We start from the raw sequence: 23,751 nt of genomic DNA on the forward strand, positions 1-23,751 counted from the left end.
CCCTTTTGTTTTTCCTTGAGAAATAAATCTGAGATGAAGGACCGTTGTAGCTCAGAAAACAAGCAGAAAGGCACATCAGCACAGAGCTTGGGTAGTGGTTATATGCTGCCTTCTTGAATGCTACCGTCCATGAATGTGTTCCAAATTTTGAGGTGTTCCCAATGTATAATAGCAAATCAAAGGCTTATAACTGAGTTTGAGTATATTTTATATTCCTACATAGCCAGGGAGGCACCTCTTAAAAAGCTCCTCCTTAAAAAATCAAAATGGGGTGGCTATGACTAATTTGGATTTTAATATATGTTGTGGTGCTCACTTTTATGAACCGATCACTTTGTGTCCTGATGGGTAACCTATCTAATACTTCTATAGTAAGGGAAATGTTCAGTCTATTGATCCCTTCAAACATACCTCCATTAGGCTGGCTGGGAATTTTCCATCAATTATTTTATAAAAATGTAGGTCGTGCAAAATAAAATAATAAAAAAAAAAAATTCCACTTGAAAATGTTGATTTTGCTGAGACTATTGTACCCCTTCTCCCCAAGAACTTGAAAGTAAATATTTCATGTCAGGCTGACCCAAATTGAAACATTTTGGTTAGTCAAACAGAATTGAAATGTTTTAGTTTGGCTTGGGTCAAGATTAATCATCTCCCTGAACTGATGTAGTGCCTCATGAACTGTACTGAATGTGACTCATGTCCCGGTCTTCCTCTGTGGTCTGCACATCTCCCCTGGGTGCACGATGCTCTCCCCTTTTCTCCAGCTCTCATAGCATAGAATGGGAGTCCCATGACCACACTGAATAATGGAAGATGTAGTTTGGCCAATCAAGGACACATACAAATTAATGTGGAATGAAGCCTAAACAAAATGTTTCAGCATTACTGAATAAATACTTTTCTGAACACTCCACCCTCTCTCTCCCAAATTGACTTTTCATCCCCAATTTAGGACATAAACAAATGTTGAAATATCAGAATTTTCTGTGGGTTAGAAATTCAGATCTTCAATCCGCTCTAATCTCTCTCTCTCCCCCCCCCTTTCATTTCAAATGTGATTAAAATAATTATTAAACTTTGGAGAGCCAAGGCTATGACTATCAGAAAGGTAGCTCCCCTCCCCTTATTGCAAATTGGAAATGGAAAATGATTGCGTAAGCTATCTTGCAATTCATGTGTATACAGAAAATATCACCCTATTTTGTTATTCATCAGTTGAGCCATACTGTGAAATCTACATATCAAAACCTGTTTAATAAAACCAGTAAGTAATCCATTAGCAAGTGTATATAATCATAACTCAAGTCTTAGTATAATTAAGAGATTGAGAAGACACTTTGGCAGAGCTAGCTTGTCTTGTTCAGGCCATTAATAAACTCAGAAATGGAACTGTGCCCATAACTTATTCATTTCTGAGGATGAGACGACAATAAAATAAAATATATAATTTCCTTATATTCTGTTTTGTTTTTTTTTTCTCTTCCTAGCCTCATTTTTTAGGTCAGTTTCTTTTGTGTTCCTTCATAGATTCCAAGGCCAGAAGAGACTACTGTGATAATCTAGTCTGACCTCCTTTATACTGCAGGCCATAGAACTTTCCCAAAATAATTCCCAGAACAGAACTTTTAGAGTAAACATCCAATCTTGATTTTAAAAATTGTCTGTGGTGGACAATCCACTGTGACCCCTGGTTAATAGTTGGAATGGTTAATTACTCTCACTGTTAAAAATATATGCCTTATTTCCAGATTCATTCTAATTTTTTTAATCAAAATGTCATGTAGATCAAGTTCATTGCCTTACAGAAGTCTAAACATATTAAGTCAACACTATTACCATTATCAGCCAAACATGTAATCTCATTTAAAAAAGATATCAAGCTACTTTGACAGGTTCTATTCTTCATAAATCCATGTTGATTTGCAATAATTATATAACCCTTTCAAAATTATTTATTAATCAAGTCCTGTATCAGCCAGTATATATTATTACTATATACAGAATGTAATCTAGATTTCCCCATCTCTTTTTCATCAGGTCATTTGCAAATGCAACAGTGAAGGTCAGTGATTTCCCAAATACCTTTAATCTATGCATTTCTGAGTAACCATTTTTTGTCTCATTTTTTTAAAAAGGGGGAAAATAGACCTTATCTGAGTAAGAATTCATCCAAAGCTACATATATAACTATTCACAGCAAGACTTACTGTAACATGCAGATAAGAATATTAAACCTTTTAAGAAACTATTGAGCTATACTGAGAATATGTAGCCTTCTTAGTGATATAACTAAAATGAAATATTTTGTTTCAGATTGTTGGTAGTATACTATTTAGCTTGTTGCAAAGTAAATGGTACTATTGAAATGTGTTTGGTATATTCAAATCCCAAAGTTGGCTACGCATTAGTTTCTCTCCTCCACTCCCAGGGAATATTTAAAACAAGACCATTTTCCATTGAAATTGGCTAGTTTTATAATAGCTAGTCTCCGAGTCTAGAAACTAGAATTCTGGGTTAAGAATTGTAAAAAAGAATAATGTATGTGGTCAGCTCCATGGAATAAGAGAGAAGTTGTTTACTCCTCTTATAGTCTATTTTTAAAGCATAGTAGACACAGCATTATTCAGAACATACTAGTCTACAGCCTAGTCTACACACTTTTTGGACCGATTTTAACTACTGTGGTTAGGCGTGTGACTTTTTTTCTACTGAAATGGTTAAATTGGTACAACTCCTCTAGCGTAGATGCAGTTATAGCCATATAAAGGTGACTTATATCAAAATAGTTTATTCCCCTTACCATGTGGTAGAAGCCTCATTATACTAGTATAACAGCATGCACACTAGGGAATTGACCTGTTGCCACTATTTTGGTATAGTTAAAATAGTGTGGGTGGGTGGACAAGCCTTAAACCAGATGTGATACTTAACTGTTCTCCTAGGAAAGAAACAGTTGCTGGATTCATTCTTACCTGACCTCGGGCATCTAGTGACTGACATAAATGTTGGCTGTGCACTTCGGCAGGAGGTGAGATTCAAGTGAGAATACAAAGTACAAACATGTACAATGTTAAAAATAATACATTTTCATGGCTTCTTTTTCTCTTCTCCATATGGTCTCTTTCCTTCTGTCCCCCTCTCACTTCCCCCAAAAAAATCCCTGCAAAAAAGGCATTGAGGACTCTGAACTCTCTGCTGGACAGTGTACCACGGGAGGAGAGAAGAAAATTTCCTATGTCTGAAGAGATGTGTTCGCTTACGTGAGTATCCCGTCAGCAACTGTAACGTTGCAGAGAGAACAGCGTTCAGTTATTAGATGTAACTTGCTTTTTGACAGTCTGAGACCATGATCTTTACAGATATCCCAACTGGTGAAAAATTGATGGATTTTACAAGCGTGGATAAAAGTTACAAACTGTTCATTTTACTTTACCTAGGAGCATTTAGTTAGCATGGTTGTACTTTTGTTCAGCTTCATAGAAAAATGTTTGATTTAAAAAAAATTTTTTTTACTGTCCATGTGCTTTGAATGGGTTAAGATGGAAGGAAAAACATTAATGGATTATGTTGTTTCAGGAAAGATCTTGCAAAAACAATTCTGGAGGTTGGTGGTAAGAAATACTTAGCCATTATTTTCATTAATTGAAGTTCTTTTCCCCCTAAAATCCTGTTAATGAATTGTTACTTCGTTATGCTTCACATTGTATTTTTTAACTTTTTGTACCTGATTGTTGAGGAAAATAAAAATTAAGATGAAATGTATTTTAGGACAAGTTCATTCTCGCACCAAAAAGCTATCAATACTGACTTAAAATTACTCAAGTAATTAAATGGTAGTAAAGGTTAAACTGTGATACAGACAGAAAATGTACATTATGGCAAAACTAAATGTGTGGGAGATCAGCTTCAGGTGGTAGCATTTTCTTCTGTTAGCCTGCTAAATGGTTTCGAAATGTGTCTACCTGTTAACCTTTTAAAAAACTTATGAGTTTCATTTGTTTTGTCTAATATATAGCTAGCTTTGACCAAGTAAATAATGTAAATGCCGTCATAGTCCTCCTCTGTAGTAACAATATTTTGAGGTATCTGTATTTTGTAGGTCAAATAACAGCCATAGTGAGTTAACAGAGGTGGTGAAGTCCTCTTCCTTTTTACTTCAGGGTGTGTCTCCAGATATTCATGCACATAAGGGTTAACGGTGATCAATAATTGGTTGAATAAAATGAAGTGACTGTAAGATCTCAAAATAGCTTGTGATATTTTGCATTACCGTTTGGCTTTTGTCACAACTGAATCAAAACACCAGCCTTTTAGAATAAAACTTAATGCAGTGGGCTGATATTTATTAAGCCATCATATTAACCTTCTCTCTTTTTTTTAAGGGATGTTTCTATTCTTGCATTTATCCCATGTAGATTATGACCTTCAGGTTGCTCTTTCGGAAGCACTGTGTAGGCTGATAACAAAAAAATGGAGGGATGACCTTGTTCACAACTGGTTTGAAGATGACTATCTTGCTGAAGCTTTCAAAGAGATAAAGGATAGAGAATTTGAGACGGTAAGGGTCCTCATTTTGAAAACAAAACCTTACAGTTCTAGATAGGGGTTAATGTCATCTGGGTTTAGTATATAAAATTCCTGACAATGTTGGAGATGTTTTAATGTCCTCTTAAGAAATGGGTTCAATTATACCGTCACTAATTATATTAACATAAGGTATCCTTCAGTAAGTTAAAGACACGTGAGAGGAGTATATTTACCTTTTTAGCTTTAAAAAGGTACAGAAGATTATTTTATTTTAAAATATTAATTACAAAATAAAACTAACCGATTGGAATAGAGGCTGAAAGAATAAATGGTGTTAGAGTTGTGCCTTGCCTTCTTACAGCAGACCATATACAATTAAATCATACTTACCTAGGACCAGATTCTCACAACCCTTCATCTAAAGTAGTCCTATTGCAACTTGTGGAGTAAGATATGATTCACTGAGAGTAAGGATGGTAGACTCAAGCCATTAGGATCACATCATCTGCTATTACATACGTCTTCTCAAGCCTACACCCAAACATTCCATTTTATGTCAAGCCCCTTTTTTAACTTGTGCTCAAGACTTCTCCACATTCGTTCTCTCGTTCCAGACTGGCCTAACTTACTCATCATCAAAGCTTTATATTCAGAGCTAAAATGCCCTTTCCCAGCACTAGAAAGTGAATGTACTAAAGACAGACAGTTACAGCAGAAAGAGGGCAGATCATGCAAAGATGTGAGCATACGGGAACATTCTACCTAAGCATATAATGTGCCCTTAATTCCGTGATGTCAGTGAATGCCAAAAACATAACAAGAACACTTATTTCTGTAAAGAAAATTGTTCAGATAGAACATTAGTATAAATAACCATGTGGAATTACTTTTTAAATGACAGGCAGCTTAGTGCTGTTTAACTGAGCAGAAACCTAATGTAATATTGGTACATGCAATTTTGGTAGTGTGTTTTCTTTGTTTTATGGGTCCAGTCCAACTCCTGCTGATTTCAGTGGAAATTAGACTAAGCCCCCTACTTAACATACATGTTCTCTTCCTTTGACTTGTTCCCTTTTTATCAAGTGTTCCTGTACTGATTTGTGGGTTTCTAAGTGGGCTTTTTTATTAAACTGGGTTTGAATCATCTGAGCACTCCAGTGATCCTGTCTGTGGTCTTTAGCCACCATGCTACTATTTGCCCAACGAAATATTGCTTACAAGTGTAAACAGGAACTAATTTTTTTGTAACACACTGTCCTTTTGTTTTGAAGGACTGCAGAAAATTTCTCAATCAACTCAATGACAGACTTGGGGATAAAAAAAGGTAAGTTCTCTATAATGAACACTGAATGTAGTATCTGGCCTGTTGATAGTCTCAGTGATTGCCAGCCTATAAATATTGGAAAGAAAAATGCAAGCCTTTAGTTACGTGGTATGTAAATTGCAACATGTTTGTTAATGAGTGGCTAACAAACCCCTTTTACAAATCCTGATATCTGCATTTATTTTGGTGGAAGTCAAAACTTTCACACTGTGGGAAAACTTCCACATCTAAAAATGTGAACTCATTTATTCTTGTTTGCTTATCAACACTCAGAAAGGAAGTTAATAAGGTTATGCTAGTCACATCCCTTAATGCGCTTCTGAAAGGTGCTAAAAAACTACAGTAATGAGGGAGGTAGAAGAGCCCAAATAAACTGGAATAAAGGTCTCTTGCATAGATTCATAAAAGCGATCAATGGTGAAGATCTGTTTGGTTCAGTTGGTCTCCTGTTAGTGCACAGTTGCTCCTATAAGGCTTATTTTGTTCGTTTGTTTTTTAAATCTAGCCTTTTTCTTAGTCCAATGTTACACAACCAATGTGCTGAACTACTGATACTTCCCTTGGAAGACAGTTCACATTATTTAGATATTCATAAAAGATGGCACTGGAATAATTTATTATGATCTCGATTCATCTGTACGCATCCGTTAGTAGATCTTACTTTACTACTATTTATAAATAAAATGATGGCTCACAGGTCACAAATTATTTTCTAAAGTCCCCCTTTTTAAACTAACTGTAAGCTATCAGTGGGTCACCTTTTGCTTGAAAATAAATTATTATAATTTAATCTAATCTACAGGCAGAATAAAGACACAATACCTGTATAGTATCTGCCTAATAGGACATTGTTTTCCTTAAGCATCTCCAAACTTATTTGACGGCTAGAAAATTATTAGTCTTTTGATCAACAAGTCTTCTGACTATGAGCCGCCAATGTGATGTGACTGTGAAAAAAGCTAATGCGGTCCTTGGATGCATCAGATGAGGTATTTCCATTAGAGATAGGGAGGTGTTAGTACTGTTATACGAGGCGCTGGTGAGACCTCATCTGGAATACTTTGTGCAGTTTCTGGTCCCCCATGTTTAAGAAAGATGAATTCAAACAGGAACAGGAGCAGAAAAGGGCTAGTAGGATGATCCACAGAACAGAAAACCTGCCTTATGAGAGGAGACCCAAAGAGCTTGGCTTGTTTAGCCTAGCTAAAGAAGGTTGTGGGGAGATATGATTGCTTTCTATAAATACATGAGAGGAATAAATACCAGGGAGGGAGAGGAATGATTTAAGTTCAGCACCAATGTGGACATAAGAACTAATGGATATAAACTGGCCATCAGGAAGTTTAGACTTGAAATTAGATGCAGATTTCTAACCATCAGAGAAGTGACATTCTGGAATAGCCTTTCAGGGGAAGCGGGGAGGAGAAACCTACCTGGCTTCAAAACTGAGCTTGATACATTTATGGAGAGGATGGTATGATGGGACAGCCTAGTTTTGGCAATTGACTGATCTTTGACTACTGGTGGTAGATATGCCAATGACCTGTGATGGGATGTTAAATGAGGTGGGTTCTGAGTTATTGCAGAGAATTCTTTCTTGGGTGTCTGGCTGGTGAGTCTTGCCCACATGCTCAGGGTTTAACTGATCGCCATATCTGGGGTCAGGAAGGAATTTTCCCCCAGAGCAGATTGGCAAAGGCTATGGGGGTTTTGCACCTTCCCCTATAGCATGGGGCATGGCTCACTTGCTGGTGGATTCTCTGTACCTTAAAGTTTTTAAACCATGATCTGAGGACTTTAATAACTCAGTCATAGGTTAGAGGTTTATTACAGGAGTGGGTGGGTGTGGTTTTGTGACCTGCGTTGTGCAGGAGGTCAGACTAGATGACCATATTGGTCCCTTCTGACCTTAGAGTCTATGAGTCTGAGACATTCAGGTTTTTGGTTTTTTGTTTAAATTCCCATTCTGACTTGCATTCAGGAGCAATTTACTATGTTCAAGTATGCTTCTTTGCAGAGTTTATTCATTTCCGTGTATATCTGCTTTTGCTGACATGGAGGAGGTAAGTGTTTGTTTTTTACGTACTGTGATACATTCCTTATACTGTTACTACAGCTATTAAACATGGAAAAAATATCCTCATTAAAAGATATTTAGTTCTGCTGCATCCTACACCTGAGTGAAGGGAGTGCTCCTGTGCGTGCATGCTTGCTTTGCCAAACTGCTGATTTACTTCTCTTTTTTTCATTTTATTGGTGAGTTATCTACCATTTGCATCAGCCAAATAATAAAGAAGCTGAATAGACTGGCTCTCTCTTAAAGACCATGAGATGGATCACTTATTGCTGTAATAAATCACTAGGTAGGGAACAGGGAGGAAAACAGATTGCCCTTGTAGAGTTCCTCCCAAAATGGATGTCAAAGGGCAAGGTTTGCCTCCCTGCCTTCACAGAACAGATCACCCTATAGATCCATATGAAGATCTAGGTTTCACAGTTCTTTAATTATTGAAGTGAATGTTAAGTACATGGCATTGTGTTCCTTAGAAGGTTATCAAACTAAACCTAAGTAACAGAAGTTTTAGTTTAATGATGATACCATCAGCTCTGCTTCATAAGTGCTGACAAATACATAGGGCTTCCTAGAAGCTTGAACAAAACAACGGTGCAGTATTTACTTCAATCTTGAGTAAACATTTTTTTCCCTTGGCTAGTGTACAGTAATTTTCTGGTTCTGCTGATGTTGGCCATCAGTTACAGGCTAGTTACTCACCTCTTCATACCATTTAGAAGCAAATGTAAGTGTTTATGCTAAGGATAATTAATTGCTATTTAATCTAGTTGACACCGTTGAGGACAACAGTACTGTATTTTTGTATGGGCTCTTCTGGCAATAATGGCAGTGCTGTTCTGTTTCTTAAGGTGAAGAAACCGTCTGATGAAAAACTGGAGGAGTTTTGGATTGACTTTAATGTTGGAAGTCAGAGCGTGTCTTTCTACATAGACAGCACTGAGGTAAAAATATCCTCAGATTACTTTTTGATTAGACTAAAATACCTGAAGAGAATTCACTCCCAAATCCTTTTCTAGGGTGCTCTTTGGGATTCAGTGAGGCTGCCAAAGGAAGTGGTCAGTAGTTACAGTCTGAGAGGTAAGATCACACAAAGGGCATTATCTTTACAATCAAAAGTAGCTAAAAGAAGCTGCAGATTTATATTAATACCTTAAACTGAACTTCCACACATCCAACTCACAGTTGCCATGTGTAGTCGGCTGCTAACTCATGAAAATTTGCAACATAGTTGGAGGTTAAGAGTCTAACTTTCCTAAAACTTACACTGTATGTTTGGTTTTATGTTATGCAATATATTTAAATAATAATTGAAATAAAATTCAATCCACTCCTATGATAAAAATAGCATGTTTTGGAAGTAACTCTTTAAATATTTTGCATAAAAACACGTCTGCTATGAATACCCATCATGAAAATTTATCTTCCCCATGGGCCCAATGTAATGTTCATTTGAAGTCCAATGGAAAGATTCCCACTGAGAGTAAGAGTGGACCTTAAAAGGCTTTTTTTGAAGGCTAATTTAGCAAAAAGGACTTTCAAGGATGCACTGGATTCTGTCCATCATGGCTAAAATAGAGATCAAATACATGGTGGGACAGTGGAGCAATGAATGCTAATTTAGGCCTCCCCTTATTTCCATATATGTAATTGGTCGTTCACTCCGATATTGACTTTATTAATGGGGGGCAGACATGGACTCTTTGGGAGTAAAAACTCCTAGCTGTGGTAGTGAAGTAGAAAACCACAAGCATGACCTATCTGCTATAGTTTTGCTACATATGAGGCAAGGCTGCAGAAAAGGCTCATAGGGGGACTCTGTAACGTTCTGTGTGGTGTAGAGTTCAGCTCTGGGAGGGCTGTGTCTGGAGTGTGCTGGTTGATTTATGGAGCGGCCCAGGACATGGCTGTAGACTTATTTGTACCCTGTGAAGAAAGGAGGACAAAACTCTGCTCATACTCAATTTATTTACTTTTAAGAAAAGTAACTCTGCTGGTGTGGGAAATGGCATGCAAATTATTTCAGTGTGATACAGACACTTTTTGTGTAATTCTAAAGCAGATTCTAATTTCCTTTTTTAAACAGAGGATAATGGAGAAAAGATAGTTAAAATTTACTTGAAGAGCCCTACTATGGTCAATGGCAAAGAAGTAACAAAAATCAAAATACACTTCAATGCCAAATTTGATATTTTAAATACACTCAACCAAGTTCTGGGAGAAGACAAAATGATGGCAAGTATTAGTTTTTGGCTTTATCATATAACCGTTTACAATCCATAAGACTTTTCTTTTTAACACCCTGTTTCACTTTTCAAATGCATTGGTTGAAAGTTGAACTAGTCTTGAAAGATCTCAGCTGTTAGATTTTACCAGAGAAGGATAAAATTTTTTGTTTCCTCTTTTGATGCCATAGAAAGATCTTTCAAGCTTTCTTTATATACCACAGTCTTCCTTTTTCTTGTCTCCCCTATGAGCCCATGTCCGCACTACAAAGTTATGCTGGCATAGCTATGTTGGTTCGGGGTGTGAAAAAATCACACTTCCTAGCAGACACAGCTATGCCCACAAAACCCCCCATGTAGAGACAGCTATGCTGACAAAAGAGTGCTTCTATTGGTTTAACTAATGTCATCCAAGGAGGAGGTGTTACTGTGCTGGCAGAAAAACTCCTTCTGCTGGCATATGCTAGGGAGCTCTGCTGGAATAGCAATACCAGTCCAGCTATACAGTACCAGTATAGCCTGTGTAGTGTTGACTAGCCTTTAGTCTTCTACACTAGAAATTCAGTTTGTGTCTGCCTAGTCTTCCACCAGAATATTGGCCAGGAGCTCAAGTTAATGCTGCAGTGCAATACTGATACCTGAACTCATTTATAGATTTCTGTAATTCAATGTTCCTTGTCTTTCTAATGGTTTGTGACTGTCCATATGTAAGTTAGATGTTGTGGCATTTTGACCCAAAGGGAAGACATTGCCCACCTATTTAAAAAAGTCTTCCTAATGCTCAAAAGAATGGCTGCATTTAAAGGTGAGGCCTTGAGCTATTATTGACTGCCTAATAATCGGTTAGTTTACCTGCACAGTTGATTCAATACAAGTATTTAAGTTTAGCCTAATACCATGCTTTGAAGTACATTCTATTTAGATAAATGGGTAACCTAAAAATACAAATGTATTTTCTTGTTAGCTCATAGCGTAAAACGGTCCATGACATGCACATTGGAAAAAGAGAAGCTTGTGGATCCTGCAAAATTCAAATGTTCAGATGGAAGTATAGTACTTCAAAGAAAAAACTACAATCATATTCTTTAAACTATTGAGACTATAGGCAAGGAAGGAAGAAAGCCCCCAAGTACTTAGGAGAAATTCACATTATGGGACCCATAAAAGTATCTAAACACAGAGGGAATAAAGATGTATAGTAAATGATAATACTTTTGTCCTTGCAGCAGAGTAGATGACTTCAAAGTATTGACTACAGTAATACACTGAGAACAACTACATTATATGTCACTAGCATTATTAAGTGCTTCATTACCTAAAGTATTTCTGTATAGGAGATTGGGTTTCTTGGATAAAGAATTCTGTTTTTTAAAGATAATAGTAATGTTTGACTAGTTTATACCAACAGATGAAGACTGATAGAGAAGATCTCATCAGCACTGGGGAACAAACAAAGCAAAATGGAACATGTGAGTTTTTTAAAATATAGATTTCCTGTAGCTGATGAATTCTAAGAATTATGAATGATGACAGAAAATACATATTCTCTAGAAAGCATTAGCAGCTGTAGAGACTTTCATTTAAAGTAACTTTCTACATGTTTTCTATACTGATTAGATCTTTAACAGAGGGAACTCGGGTATTGTTGCTGAATGTTGAAGATGTCAAGCCAAATAGCAACATTAATGAAGAGAATCAAAACTGCAGACAGAATTTAACTGCTGAAGTAGAATTTATACCTGAAAAATATCTCTGGAAAATGGAGGACTCCAATATGAAGTCTTAGTATTGGTCTCTACAAATTAAGTTTTTGATGAATGAGCGGACTGAGTAAAACTTTCAAAAGTTGACTTTAGAGCTTAAGGCACCTCAGAAAGTTTTACCAATTGTCTTTGATAAGAACACCTGCAAATACTTTTTGTGCTTCCTTTTGTTTCCAGAGTCATAATGTTTTCTTGTAATGTAAAGCAAAATGGCATCCTCCTTCTGGCATGATCTTGCATGTATAGTGCACGTGAGGTCCCTCTGCAGGGAGGACACCATTTATAAACTGCAACTTCCATGCTGCCTGGAGTACTGGGGAACACCACATCTGAAAATGGGGCCATGTAGGGAAAATGTTTGGGAACTGCTGCTCTAACATGATCCAATTTTCTAATAAAGACAAGACCTTGGTGTAATTTATATGCTGATGGGGCAGAATATTGTCATTGCAGGATGCAGGAAGTTGCAAGACAAAGCAGGCACCACAGTTTTGTCTTGTATCCTCAGGGTTGCTTTTTCTCCTACAGTATCCCCTAACTACCACCGTTCATGTGACATCTGGTTTTAATCTACAGAGCTTGCAACAAATCTCTCTTATGCAGCACTTTTTCCATTGGTGTACACCATAAACACAACTCACCACTTTCCTGTTAGCGCTGGTGATGCACTGATGCCACAATGAGTGCATCAGAAATGCCTAAGACAGCTACTCAACTACATTTTTTAGCTCCAATCATCTAGGACAGTAACGAGCACTTGTTGAGTAGCTTTTTCCCTCTCCCTGCCAACCTTTAATGCTCCTAAATCAAGCTGTAATTGAACTTTCCCAACTTCAGTGGAGGCTCAGCTGTATAAAGTGGACAGCAGGTAGATCAGAAGCTGCTGCTCTTCATTCTTTGGCCATTTGAAATATGCACAAAAGAAAACCTCCCCAAAATGGATACCACTTAGAAGTATTTGGTCACCCAGAGGCTTCATGGAGTATGTGTGGGAGTTGTTAAAGGTTGATGCTAATTGCAGAATGCTGGCAGTTTGTTATTTGCAGAATAATAGCACAGGGCAGACCCAGTCGTGATTTGTGAGGAGGGCTTTGGTCCCATTATGCTATGCATTGTACAAACATAAGTTTTAGTCCCTACCCCAAAGAATGTATAGTCCCTAATTAGGTAGGGACAAAGACATAGAACACAATGGAGAGAGAGCAGGAGAAGACAATAGGAACCCAGTTGCATGTATTGGCTGTGTGTTCAATGTGGAGGATTCGTATGTTTTTGTTATTGAATATGATCTAGAAGACTGTAGCGCTCTTCATGTTTCGCTGGAAATATAGAAGGGGAAAGATCTATGTCTTAAGAGTATCTTTTTTCTCAAATTCTTATTTTACAGTAACTAGTGAATCCACCTACTTACAGTGGAAGAAAGATTCTACAAACACTGAAAAAACAGACTCTTTATCTGACATCCTGACATCTCAATATAGTGATCAGTCAGTAACCACTGTGACGGTAAGTATGAGTGCTGGAATCCTATGTAGAAATATAATCGTTTCTCTCCTCTGTTCATAGACCTGGTGGACAAAAATGCTTCAGCAACTTAGGTTTTAAAGTCACTTAGGCCATTTTGATAATTTTACACAGTCTTTCCAAGTCTCCGTTGTGGAGGGAAGATTAAAAAATGTTTTTTCCCCAACTTTCAAATAAAGATTATCACTTTACCAGGAGCCTTTCAGATCATAAGTGTAGCCATAATTCAGTCGCACAGCCTAGCACTTTCTCACCAAATTGAACAATATATTTGACTATTCAAGAATGTATCTTAATTGCATTTCTTTGGGAGTAGGAACACAAATGTTAGTGTCATGTGCATCTGGTGTTAATAATTTCATATCTCAAACCAGCATAAACCTAGTTCTGGTGTCACTACAAGCATGGGAAGCCAACAGATTGAAGCAGAAGATGCTAAGCGAAGCCAAGGTCAGGCATGATTTCTTGTAGTTTATAAATATCATTCATGTATAACACTAAAGAAAAGGTTTGCTTTTGTAGACCTGCACAAATACTGTTTTATCTCTCTTGAAAATTTCAGGGGGTGAAGCTGCAGTTTCCCAAACTCTTTCAGAAAAAAAGTCTAAAACTCCATCACCTAAATTGAATGTTAAAACCAGGTAAGCACTTGAAGATATAAGGTCTTGTCCAAATGATTAAAATTTCCTAGGGGGCTTCTGTATAACAAGCCATCCTGTTTAACAAGCCATTTAGCTGTTACTAAGTGAAAACGTATTTACTACTGTAAACCCAGCCCTGAAGCATGGCTGCAACCTTCTCCCTTTTCTCTTCAGAATTAGGGGTCCTGGATTTACTTATAAGGTTGACTGGTATTTTCAGTCAATGAAACCCCTCCTAGTGCAGAGAATACACAGGGTTTGTCCATTGGGAAAATAGTTAACAGATAATCTCATACAGAGAATATCTGTCAGAACACACAAATTAAATAGCTTTCACAATTCCCAGAGTAATGTGGGCTTTATTAGGTATGGGGAACTCAGAATAAGGGACAGTGGCAAAGAGGATTAAGATAAAACAAAAACAATAATACATAACTTTACCTCTCCTGACATTTACTGCCTGAACAAACCTCTCTCTGCTCCCTCCCAGTGCTTGCCTAAATAGTGAGTTTAGGCTCAATCTGGGATGGGTGGTGCAGTGCAGAACTTGGTGGCCATCTTAAAACAAAATAGCAAAATAAACAAACAAGAGTGTTCCTAAAAAGTATCCATACCAAGGATGGTAAGGTCATTCTTGTGTGACTCTGGCCTCAATTCCACGTGCGGTTATGCTGGCTTTTGGTAGACCGACTGACTCTCCTCAGCTCATGAGTTTCTGGTCTCTGCTGAGATGATGCTGTTCAATGTCCAGAAATCCCAAAAGGTTTCTCTTGGTAAGGAATGTGGAGGGTAGAAGGCACCTCTCTGGCTGTGATGCTCTTCTGCCTGCTACACTCCAAACACAGCTAGAAACCAAAAATAAAACCAACCCCTTTGTCTCTGAGTTCTGGTTTATAGTTGGTTCTGGTAGTGTCACTAGCTAGTTCTATCTATGCCCTGGATCCTAGGCAATCTGGGAAACAGAGTCCTGAGCTGCTAAAATCCAGGGGTGAGTCCTCTAGAGGGTCTGTAGCATTTCAGGTGCACCATCTCCAAAGGAGTTACACTGCATTAATAGGAAATTTGGAAGTGGGTGGGACATGCCAGTGGTTACAGCAGAAAAGTTGTAATCAGGATTCCTGAGTGCTATACCTTGCTCTGTTAGTGGCTTGCTGTGACCTTAACTGCTCTTCTTTAATTTAACCAATCTGAAAAATTGGTCCAATATTTTGTATTAGAGGTAACTTTTCTAATGTGCTAGGGATTGTTTGGTTGTAAGTCACTATATAAACACAGTTTTATCTCTGCCATGTAGTTACACCAACTGGCTCCAACTTTAGTGCCTAGTATAGCCTCTTTCTTAATAGTGGTACAGAATAGTATTTCCCTTATTACTAGGTTCAGTGTGTTTTGGAACCGAACAGTTCTCTCCCCGTTTCCCCAAACATTTATTGCATTGGAGTTTACTGAGCTATGGACTTCATTACCTTCAACTCACTTTTTTTTATATAAATAGATTGCTTTAAATGGCTTTAAATTGATGGTATTTCTGAACAGTTTTCTTACCCTTTCTTTCTATTGATTATAGCAATCCATCCATAGAAGAACAGTCGGATATCCAGGTTGTAGAAGAACATTCCTCAGAGGTAAGTCTGTCTTGGAGCACAGTTTACATGGAAAATTTTCCTTCAAGTACTTTTTTCCTAGTTTGCACAATAGAAAAATAAATTAAAACATTGTAAATATGTATTACATACCACGGCAGAACAGGCTTGTTCTATGTTTGTACAGTACTTGGTACAATGGTATCCAAGCCTGTGACTGGAGCTTTTAAGTTATCACAAGGCAAATAATAAACTATTGCCTCTTGGTGTTTTCTTTCACCCTTGTAATGTGGGGGAGAAATAATAATAAAGAACCTAGAAACTTTAGCCAAAATCTTCAAACATAAATGCCTAAAATATGGTACCTAAATAGAAGCAGCCTGGTGTCCTTTCAGAAGGATTTGAGCACCTGTAGATCCCTGTGTGACTCAAGCCACTTCTTCCTGAACACCTAAATAAAGTGATATTTGATTTGAGGTGGTTGTTCAGCTCTTATGAAAATTAAACCTACTATAACTGGTGCCTGGCTTTGGGTGCCCAGGTACCACGAAGGAAACTTTTACTCTTGTCTTTTCAGGGTAGGTGAGATCAAAACTTTCATGACTGCATCCATCCTTTGAATGAATTAAAGATTTTAAATGTTCTATCTTCTCTGACCCTCTTCTGGTTGTTCTCTCACCGGTCCACTCTTTCCCTAACTGCTGGGTATAAAGATACAGAACATGGTTATATGCAGATTATTAGTCTATTTAGTTTTGGGCTGATTCTATGAACTGATATTTCTGGGTGTGTCCATTTTCAGTTTCAACATACTGAGTACATAACTTTACTCGCTGTGCCATCATTTAAAATCTTGTAACCTCCTTACTTTCAGGTTGATACACGGGAGAAGAAAAATAGAAGAACAAGCTTGGGCAAACAAATAATAGAAGCAAAGTACAGTATATGAGTCTTGAATATGTATTAAACCTTGGTGCACTGTAGCTTAAATATTTGTGTTCAGTGTTAAAACTGGATTAAGGAAAAAAACACGTGCATATAGTATAAACTGACTGACCAGAGCAGCCATTCTCTCTAGTGATCTTTCCCAGAATAGCAATTAATCAGTCTGGTTGAAGTGACCAATAGTTCAGAGGAGGAAGATGTAACTCATTCCTGTACTGGAGAGCTAACTGATGTACCACAGAGGAATTTTTTTCTGGAGTCCCACTGATTATATTTATGCCCAGAAAGAGGAAGACTAGTGGCCTCTGTAAATTTACTTTAGTATGGCTGCCAATGACTTAATTTGCAAATGTCTATTCTGCTCTGAAACGGAGTAAGTTATTTGACTTGTGGTAACAAGTTCCATCAATAGACTTTTTTGCATGTCGTGTATAGGTTTTTTAAAAATATTTTTTATTTGATTGCACTAGACTGGGGTATTCTTAGGTTTTGGAGGGGTCTGCCCAGGTTTTGAATAGCCCCTTCTGGGACCTTCTGGGAAGCAGAGTATAGCCAGAGTGCTGTGCTTTAACATCATGTTCCTGAACTGCTCCCTATGTCACGCACTGGGAACCGGACTGGTTTAGAGGCCTTTGCCAGCACTATGTTAGCTGGCTGGGAGCCTTTGCAAATAAGTTATTTTTGAGCTATCTCTGCCCACTTTTAAGGTCCTTTTTTGCTGCAAGAACAGTGTAGAAGGACCTTAGTGCAACTGAGAATCCAGCCCAGTGATGAAATTGCCAAGTTGTAGATCCCTTTAAAAATAGTGCTATTTTGCAGTTAAGTTATGAACCACCATTCCTACCAGTGAATACAAGAACAGTCTGGGCTCCAGAAGTATTCCAGCATTTCTGAGCCTCCTTGGCAAGGGGAGGACTGACTCCACTAATAGATGGAGCTGCCATAGCCCTTGATCAGTTCCCTGAATTGCTCCCAACATCATCAATACCTTCTTTTTTCTGGACTTGGACAACTTGTTCTCCTGCAGCTCTGATTCCAGTAAAGCATTAGTAAGGAAGGCAAGCATTCACCAGATATCAATGACAAGGAGATGTTGTCTACTGTCGTAAGGATGGCACACAATCTCTCCTATTAGCCTCACAAACAAGCCAAAAGGGGCAACAGACCGGAAGCATAAAAATGGCTTCTGTGTTGGTTACACATTACTCGGTGAGCCACTGAATTAAAATCCTATCCCTTGGATTCCAAAGGCATACGTGGAGTATCTCATGGTCTGCTGTAGCAAAGGATGCCGACTGTCATTTTCTAGACTCGTTAAAAGTGAAATTTTGGGAGATATTTAATTTTAGATGTTGCACTTGCCTCTATGTTGTCAATGAGAATTCTTCCAAAGGCAGAGAGGAAATCTGGTTTAGCTGACTGGCTCCATCTAGTGGGATTGGACTATCACATGCACGTGAAGACAATAGAAAATGAAAAAAAATCTTTCAGATACACCTATCATCATCTCTAAAATCTAAATAATCTTTTTAGTGCCTACATCTTTGAGAGCTGTACCACTATAAGCTTGTGCATTGTTGTCTTGAGTCTGTAGCCAGAAAAACTGGGAGGAAGAAACCTTGCTAATGCTCATCCATCCGTGTGACTGGGTGTTGATTCAAACACAGTCATACCATTTAAGCCATGGAACCAATTCACTGCTGCTTATAGTGACAGAAACTTCCCTAAGGAGGTTCTCCTCCACAGTATCTGGGTGTTCTTTCTGTGTGTCTATGCTTCATACGTATAAAGCTTTGTGTTGAAAATCTAATATTCTGTCAGATTCTTGTTTGCTCTGATAACACTGAGAAATTGTTGTCCTTAAAATTAGGGTGATCTTGAGGTTTACATTGCAGTTAGCTAATAATGTTGGCAATTTCAATCCCCAAGTGTTCAAAACTCAACATCAAATAAAAATGAACTTTTATGATTACCTGAAGTTTTGAAAGGATTGTGGATGAAAACTGAATGATTGACATAGAAAAATCTTTGGTTAAAAATATAGAAATCTTAGTGAATATTTGAATTTAGCACAACAGGTTCCTACTGCTGAGGAAGGGGTTGACTTCCCAGGTATTAGAAACGGAGAAGATGACCTCCTAGTTTGTCTAGCCTCCATCACTCTGCAACTTCAGGATTGCCTACTCTAGTATTTTGTCCAATGTAGTTCTAAAAGTGGTGTGGCTTCCATCTTTCCTGTTGGGAATCCCCAACATGGGAGAAAGAACCCAGTTCTATGCACCACTTCCCTCCTGTTAAATGGAAGAGTAGAATAGACAGCTATTTTGTCACCTAATTTGTACAAGTTGTGTAATTATTGGAGACTAGAAAAAGAAATAGAGGTGCTGAATCTCATAAACACTAATGATTTTACACACTTTTAATACTACTGGAAAATATGAGACCTATTTCCAGATGCCATGCAGAGAAGTGACTAGAGAGCAACCAATGTGATGTCACACTACAGCCCTTGTCTGAATAATTTGTGTCTCGGGTGTGAATACCCCCCCCCTCAAGTGACATAAATTATAGTGACATAACGACTCATGGGCAAAGCGCTATGCCAGCAGGAGAGCTTCTCCTGCCACTATAGATTCTGCTGTTGGCGGAGGTGGTTTTATTATGCCAATGGGAGGGCTCTCTCCCATCAGCATAATGTGTGTTCACCAGATGCATAGCACCGCAGTACAGCTGCGCTGCTGCAGCAGCACTGTAAGTGTAGACATGCCCAAAGAAGTGATGTTTTCAGAAGTGGTTTAGGGAAAAAGTCCCTTTGAAGGCCTCTTTGGTGCTCTTGAAAATCCCATCCTCATACAGTAGTGATATTGTTTTTTCTTGCCTTTCTCTATTATTATTATTATTATTATTATTGATGGCTTCTGGGGAGCAGAGAAATACTTAGTTTACATAAACCCTGTCTACACTTACCTCTGAGATTCGGCGGCAGTCGACAGGAGTAAAAACTTGTGTAACTCCCATCGACTTCTCTGCTCCTCTTCTGCGTGCTGTCTTTACAATGCTACACTACTTGTGAAGGTGGTCTTCACTGACCACTCAGTTGATCCAGAGAAATCGATCTGACGCCAGCGACTTTGCTGCTGTCAGTGTAGCCGTAGCCATAGTGTAATGTGTTAAGTTGGTTTTAAGGATGTACAAAAGACGTACAATTGTCTTGAACTTACTTTCTGAGAAACAAGGCATGAGAATGAAATACCAGAAAAGTGTTGTGGGAAGGGAATGGGGTAAGAAACCAAGAGTTAAAATGGGAATAAGTGCTTGCTTAGACTATTTGTTAATGCATCTTGATAAGTTTTAGAGACATGAACTCTGTGTAGAACATTAATGATAAATATCATAAATGACTGCAGTTTTTTTCAGTACTCTGTTGTCAGTGAAGCAATGCAAGTTGTGTTCTTTCATAATTGTATACCATAAACATTTTATATATTAAGTACATGTTGCTTTGCAGGAAGAATTCCTATGACTTCGAAAATTCTTCTGACTCTGTGAATTACGAGAAGGTAAAGTTCAGGAAAACATTGGCATAGGAACCAAAATGAAATCCTATTTGCTTTACATTCAGCAACTAATCAATGGTAATAACTTTCAATAGCCTGCATCTCTTAACTGCAGATGAAATGAAAAGCTTTTCTGAGAAGGCTGAAATTGATCCTATAAGCTAGGAACAAGCAATGATGATAAAGACATGGGTGAGAACTGGAGATGTGAGACTCTTGTCTCATTTCATAGGGTTAGATGCAAAAGCTTGTGTTTCTCTATGAAGGAGTAATCATCATTTGTTATAAGTTATAATGGGCGTAGTATGGTGCAGCCATTTGCATTATGGATCCATCAAGTTTGTTTCCCTTTAATGTAATGTTTGTACATTAACTTGATTCAAATGAGGTTGAGAATATCTTGCTCTGTTCAGTCTTTTTTTTTTTTTTTTTTTTTTTTTTTTTACCTTGCCTGAATATAGAGCATGAACTAAAATCAGTGGTTCTCTGTCTCTTTCATACCATGACTCCATGTTACAACAGAAAGTTTAGGGATCCCGCTCTAGCCATAGAGAAATGGAGGGTGGTAATCTCTCTCAGGCTGAGAAATCCCAACTAAATCAATTAATGAGAAGATGCTCTTCATTATAAAATAGGTGTCTGTCTTAAGCCTGAAATTTGTCAAGAAGTTCACCAGAAGCCTGTATGGTGCAGGACTTTACAAGAAGTTAATAAGTACTACCAGTAACCACCCTCAGGATACCTTTCAGACATGAAACCTCTTATTTTTGTTAATCTGTAATTATATCATCAGTGAATACAATGATAATCAATGTATTATGCTATCAAATTACTATTTGGTAGCATAAAAATAAGGGGGTTTTTTTGTCCCTGTCCTTCAGACTGGTATTATGGGCAGAACTGGTATTAAGGTTGCCTGACACTTCTCATTTTCATACCCTGTTCTCAGTTGCTTATAACTTTTTGTTGACTTTAACCATTTGGATTGAAATTTTTCATGGCCAGGTATCTGCCTCAGGCTGAAATTTTTTTGGAAAAGTTCAGCCAAAACAATTCACTCCTGAGAACAAGGCTAGGGAAAAATAGTGTTAGCACATGTTAAAATTCTGGTGACCTTTTCTCTGAGATGTGTTGGACCATGCACTTGAAATTTGGTGTGTGTATTGGGGGGCATGTGGGGCTAATGGCCTTTGTCTAGGATGTGCCTCTCAACATACCCATGGAAAAATTTCTAAGCCTTTGAAAAGTCAGTTTTCAGATACTTGGGACTTGCTAGAGCATCACAGCTAACATTTCTGGAGATTCCATCCATCCTGAGCATGCTCCAGCCCGAGGCTCTGGAGGACTTCCCCTGTAATTGCAATTCTGGGCTGCTGCAGGCCATATCCAGGTCTGGGCACCAGAACTGTAAGCAGGGGGTGGGCTCTCTCTCCTGTGCTCTCAATGCCCCTCACACCCTCTGCCCCGGCAGCAGGGAGGAGAAAATTGGCGTAGTCAAATGCAGAGGACATGAGAGCTAGACTTGGGGTGGGTAGATTAAGAGGGAGGTTGACAAGGGTGAGAGGGACTGGAGGCTGGCCTAGCAAGGACACTGGGACTGAAAGTAGAGGGGAGAGAGGAGACTGGGACAAGCTGGGCTGGAAGACTAGAAACCGGGAACCATTGGGATTGGGGAATGGAGGTGAGATGCCGGGGAAGACATCTCTGATGAGAAGCCAAGGTGTTGGTTGAGAATTGGGTTTAGCTGGGTAAAGGGAATGGAACAAGGAGTGGAGTGTTTGTGTTTTGCACTGAGACTTGGTGGTATTCCCAGGGAGAGGGATTGGGAGCCAGTGGGAATAAGGAATATGAGCATGGATGCAGGGAGCCACTGGAAGGGTAGAATCATACAAGATTAGGTTTGGAAGAGACTTCAGGAGGTCATCTAGTCCAACACCTTGCTGCAAGCAGGACCAACCCCAACTAAATCATTCCAGTCAGGGCTTTGTCAAGCCGGGCCTTAAAAACAATGAGAAAATGAAATATTGAATAGCTGCTTAAGTGAGCATTGTCCATCCTGTGCACTGAATGAGGCAGGGTATTTTGTGGAAAAAGTAGTATGTGATCATCATAAATACACGTAAGAAGGCTGAATTAAGGTTGAATTGGGTAACTTTAATTCTGGCATTTTAATTCTTGAGTACTCGGCTTTCAACTTTACTGTTTGTTTTTAAAAAAAATTTGTATGTGTGTAATATTAACTAGTCTACATAAGAGTGTCTGCTTAGTGCCACTACACCAGGAGAATTGTTGCCTGTTTTGTGGTGAGTACAGTTGCCCCTAAAGCTTCTGTTGCTGGTGATAGAACTGGTGCAGGTTCAATGCTGGTGAAACAATTAAGGCATTTGCTAATGTAGATGCATCTTGAGTGTTTTTGATGTAAAGCAAAATGCAAAACTGTGTGTCCAAACTCAGTTGTTCTCCTTAATATTCACTGAACTTCTGTGTTGGTTAGCACTTATTGAAGTACTTGAACAGATGGTGCAAAGAAATGAGGTTGTTGTAACCAACAGCTTTTTAACTCTTCTGTCAGGTTCCATCTACTGCCCCCACGCTTGCTGTCAGCTCCATTATTGCCCCTTCCTGGTTTAATACCCCGCATGTTCTACCTGAAAGGAAAATTCTAAATCTTAGCCAGACATTTGATATCTTACATTTTGCAGTGCTACCACTGGATGTCAGCATAAAGCACTGTTCTGATACAGTCTACAATATATTACACTTATTGTTTCTTTTTGTCTAAATATCGTTCTCCAACACTTGCCATGTCTAGTCATTTTGTTTTATACTGAGTGCCTTTGTGGTTAGCAGGATTGTTATGATTTGGATGCTTTCCCAGTAATATATTCTGGGATTCAGAATTCTTTTCTTAATAAGGCAAGGAAAAAGTGGAAAAATGCTGGTTTTGAGAAACCTTTCTCTCTATATATATTAAATCATTTTACTTAACTAATTCCTTTTATTTTAAAAAAAATCTTATTCTCGAATATTTTTACTTATCCCTTCCAAGACCTGACATGTATTCAATTAATAGAGTATTCTGTGGGATATTGAAACTTAAAATATGTGGCTTCTATTTTAGGTCATTGAAGCAAAACAAAAAATTCTTGGCCAGAAGGGTTCTTTACAAAATCAGAGGTACAGGATAATATATCTTTTTTCATATTAACATCTTGCATTGGTAAAGAACACAGTGCTTTCTTTAAGAAGATGTTTTTATAAAGTTAAAACAAAAAGGAAGATGTCAATATATTTTTCTAGAGGTGGGTCCTTACTTATCTGAAGTGGTGGTGGACACATTAGAAACGTATCTTAGTTGTTATTGTTGTACAGTAAGACTCTGGGAGAAGAGAATAATTAACCATCTGAATCCTGCTCACTTTTCTCTCAGAAGTGATCCTATTGCGTTCAGTATCCAAGGTTTTCAAAATTAGATGTCTCTTAGGCACCTAACTAAATGTCCTGATTTTTTTCCCCTTCTCCAGAAGCGCTTTTTTACACCACCACTCCTAGTTCCTCCATGAAGTTAGAGAGAGCAAAGGGGGTGGG

At 38.2% G+C, this 23,751-nt stretch overlaps 1 protein-coding gene across 1 annotated transcript in view; it reads left to right on the forward strand.

Moving 5' to 3' along the window:
• The window catches only part of SYCP2L (synaptonemal complex protein 2 like), a 48,718-nt gene that overhangs the window by 5,492 nt on the left and 19,475 nt on the right, over positions 1 to 23,751 (forward strand). Inside the window, exons 6-23 of the mRNA XM_067568420.1 lie at positions 2,041 to 2,065; positions 2,946 to 3,031; positions 3,175 to 3,263; positions 3,580 to 3,614; positions 4,419 to 4,561; positions 5,802 to 5,854; positions 7,872 to 7,917; positions 8,777 to 8,869; positions 8,945 to 9,005; positions 10,012 to 10,160; positions 11,559 to 11,619; positions 13,301 to 13,419; positions 13,812 to 13,887; positions 14,000 to 14,078; positions 15,646 to 15,703; positions 16,536 to 16,597; positions 20,115 to 20,166; positions 23,285 to 23,340. Of these exons, the coding sequence (XP_067424521.1) occupies positions 2,041 to 2,065; positions 2,946 to 3,031; positions 3,175 to 3,263; positions 3,580 to 3,614; positions 4,419 to 4,561; positions 5,802 to 5,854; positions 7,872 to 7,917; positions 8,777 to 8,869; positions 8,945 to 9,005; positions 10,012 to 10,160; positions 11,559 to 11,619; positions 13,301 to 13,419; positions 13,812 to 13,887; positions 14,000 to 14,078; positions 15,646 to 15,703; positions 16,536 to 16,597; positions 20,115 to 20,166; positions 23,285 to 23,340 (1,343 nt within the window). The remainder of the gene's footprint in view (positions 1 to 2,040; positions 2,066 to 2,945; positions 3,032 to 3,174; positions 3,264 to 3,579; positions 3,615 to 4,418; positions 4,562 to 5,801; positions 5,855 to 7,871; positions 7,918 to 8,776; positions 8,870 to 8,944; positions 9,006 to 10,011; positions 10,161 to 11,558; positions 11,620 to 13,300; positions 13,420 to 13,811; positions 13,888 to 13,999; positions 14,079 to 15,645; positions 15,704 to 16,535; positions 16,598 to 20,114; positions 20,167 to 23,284; positions 23,341 to 23,751) is intronic.

The sequence above is a fragment of the Emydura macquarii genome, unplaced genomic scaffold (genome assembly GCF_026122565.2).
Source record: "Emydura macquarii macquarii isolate MOO-44397 ecotype Brisbane River unplaced genomic scaffold, CSIRO-AGI_Emac_v2 contig_2890, whole genome shotgun sequence".
Classification (NCBI taxonomy): Eukaryota; Metazoa; Chordata; order Testudines; family Chelidae; genus Emydura; species Emydura macquarii.